General features: G+C 32.3%; 1 protein-coding gene across 1 annotated transcript in view; it reads left to right on the top strand.

Moving 5' to 3' along the window:
* The first annotated feature begins 1,792 nt into the window (after positions 1-1,792).
* LOC106462443 (apoptosis-inducing factor 3-like) overlaps positions 1,793-3,426 on the top strand; it is a 55,339-nt gene continuing 53,705 nt past the window's right edge. The window contains exons 1-2 of the mRNA XM_022389712.1: positions 1,793-2,224; positions 2,831-2,911. Coding sequence (XP_022245420.1) covers positions 2,086-2,224; positions 2,831-2,911 — 220 coding nt within the window. The 5' untranslated portion in view covers positions 1,793-2,085. The remainder of the gene's footprint in view (positions 2,225-2,830; positions 2,912-3,426) is intronic.

Raw genomic sequence — 3,426 nt, forward strand, 5'->3', positions numbered from 1 at the left:
GCCAAAATTTGAATTTATGACCCATAGTCCTATTGTTTTCACTGCTAAACACAAAAAACGTTTGATGGATCTATATTATCAATACCCTTAATAATCTTAAACACTTCAATCAAATCCCCTCTGACCTTTCTCCTCTCCAGAGAAAACAAGTTTAGAGATTTTAGTCTCTCCTCATAGGACAATCCGACTATCTCAGGTATCACTCTAGTGGCTCTTCTCTGAAACTTCTCCAACAATTCAATCTTCTTCTTGAAAAATGGAACCCAAACTGTACACATTACTCTAGATGAGGCTTTACAAGTGATCTATGCAATGAAACAATAATATCCCTTGTATTGTATTCAATGTTTCTATAGATGCTACCCAAAATCCTATTAGCTCTATTGTTAGCTACAATACACTGTTTAGATGACTTAAGTGATTTTTCGATCACAACATCAAGATCTTTTTCTTCAACCACAGTATTTAATGTATTTCCATTTAAATTGCAACAATAATTAGAATTGTGAAAACCTGCATGCACTACCTTATATTTTGGATAGTTAAACATCATCTGCCACGTATTGGCCCAATGCATCAAATGATCTAAATCTCCCTGTAAGTTTGTAGCATCTTTGATACAGTTACCCACCCCAAAAATCTTAATTTCATCTGCAAACTTAAAAATTGTTAGTTATTCCAGAGTCGATATCATTAATATAAATTGCAAACATCAGAGGACCAAGCACAGAGCCGTGAGGCACACCACTTGTAACTGTGATCCGGTCAGATCTAACTCCATTTATTACCACTCTCTACTTTCTACTCTTCAGCCAATTTAATAACACTTCCCCCACACCCACAGATTTAATTTTTGTAACAAGTCTTTTGTGAGGCACCTTATCAAACGATTTCTGAAAATCAAGGTAAACCAAATCCATAGTATTTCCGTCATCAACTCTTGCAGTAACATCCTCAACGAATGTGAGAAGATTTGTTAAACAATACTTTTTTTCCTTAGTGAAACCGTAATGACATATCGCATACACACATGATGAAAAGGATAGGGCTAACTACTCCACCCTGTGGAACACCTGCCTCAGAAGTATTAAAACTTCGAGTAGGTGCCCTCCACATTTACTCTGTATTTTCTATTTTCTAAGAAGTTAGACAACTAGCGAATAACAACTGTAAGTAATTCCAAATGTTTCAGTTTTTATCTTACTGTTATGCCTTACAGTGTCGAATGCTTTCTCTGTATATGTTTAATGGCGGTGTTTCGATCTATTTAATAACATTACTAATATTAGTACTGACACAGATTTTCATTAGACTGGTTTACAAGTTACATCATAAATAAGCATTATAGATAATACACATCCAAAAACGTAAACACACTGATTAATTCACTCTACTGGCAAGACAACAACTCTCGTATCTTTTTGATGCTTCGCTAACACCGTATCTGTAATATATCCTCATTCTAGATATTTCAGTAAACCTCTAGTTTATTAACATTCCCAAATATTCTACTTTTAGTTTTAGGACTTCTTCTTAAAATTACGTGCTCTCTAGCTAACAACTTAATTAGAGCATTAAAAATACAACTTATAACAGTATTGTTTTGTTTGTTGAACGTTGGACATCTTCGAACATTCAAAATAACATAAGTAAATAAATATAACTCCCTATATATATCTGAGTGTGGTGTTACTAAACTCTTACCTATATCATTGACCATATTGCGCATGCGCAGCGACGTGTGAGGGTATATGTTTAGTCAAGGTATAGTGGCGCTGACTGCAGAGTAAGATAGAAAGATCGTCGTAACTGATTTAATTAAGCTAAATATTAACCTTAACTTAAGAAACCCTATTAATATAAAAACGTTTTTATCAGGTGTGGTTATGTGTGAAAATAAAAATATGGTCTTTGATTGAGATAAGCTTATGAATTATAATGTTTAACTTACAAACCTACACAAAATAGGTTTGATCGTACTGCTATTGTGGTAGGATTTACACATACAATCTACTAAGTCCGGTGTGTTAAGTGTGAATTAAATATTTTTTATAACTTATACGTCCTAACAATGTAATAATAATAATGTGGTTTAGATTTCTTAAGTCTTTTCCACCATCCCTTGCGACACATACAGCTGGCGTTGTTGACGTTAGATTACGGTTTACATTTGTTTCCCTGTATCAATGTAGGCCTATATCAGAAATAATACGGCCAAGAGAGCGTAGGTATCTTTTGTTTAGGAAGTTTCTGTTCTTATTTGTCAGTTTTTAGTTTAAGAGACAAGATTGATGATCGGAGTGGTATATTTAAGTATTACTATTAGTACAAATACTATCAACTGATCCCCCTAGTGGCTCAGCAGTAAAACTATCACTAGATATACATCTACTGATCTAGGCATCTAAATGTATAAACTTTTTTCATTTATAGTTTTGAATTTTTCTGTGATAATAGGAATACTGGAACAATCTTGTATGGTTTATTTTTTATTTAGGCACTAGTCTTCAGTTAAGCAGTAATATTTTACTCAAAATAAGGAATAGTAAGACTTGCAACTTACAAAACAACAACTTTTAATTATATTTTAAGGTTTTGGTGTTTTTAAATTATAGATAATGATACACAAATTATGAATTTGGTTTGTTACTAGTGAACTTGATAAGTACATTTTCACATTTATTTTATACTAAAAGCAGAAAGCCTATTTATACTATAGTCTTGTGCATTTTAAATGTATATGTATTTTATGGAAGGGTTTTTAAATTTAACTAATCTGTGTAAAAAGTGATAGCATGGTAACTAATAGGTAATTCTTTCATTATCATAGGTACAGAAAATTTTTATTTTAGTTATATATTGCAAAAAAGAATGGGAGCATCATTGTCCAGAAAAAAGGAATGGTCACCAGGTATATTTATATTTTATTATTTTGTTATGCAAGTTCAAAGTTCAGTGCAGTATAAGTTAGTGTGATTGTATTGTATTAGGAACAACATTAAATGAAATATAATGATCAGAACTTTGTAAAAAAAAAAAGAAGCTTTTCCTTAAGAACATAGTCTGGAAGAATGTAACCATAGCACGTAATGAAAAGTTCCTTCCAAAACATACTTACCTCCACTGATACTAATAGCTATTTCTTGATCTTCATCTTTGCCATCTAACATTGTGTTCACTTGCCCCAGTCTTTATATACCTCACTCGACTGCCCTCGACAATATCTAATTTGCAAAACTTTACACTGGCCCTCACACGTCCTCTATGCAGGTACTGTATAAAAGCACTGTATGCAGACAATAAAATTACTTTTTCTCAACAAAGCACGAGCATTCGGACTAATGTTTTGTGATTTACATTTTCTTAGTTTTCGTTTTTTAATAATCAGGACTTCTTTGTTTTGTTATCCAGAGATATATTTCTTTG

The sequence above is a fragment of the Limulus polyphemus genome, unplaced genomic scaffold (assembly GCF_000517525.1).
Source record: "Limulus polyphemus unplaced genomic scaffold, Limulus_polyphemus-2.1.2 Scaffold1167, whole genome shotgun sequence".
Taxonomy (NCBI): domain Eukaryota; kingdom Metazoa; phylum Arthropoda; class Merostomata; order Xiphosura; family Limulidae; genus Limulus; species Limulus polyphemus.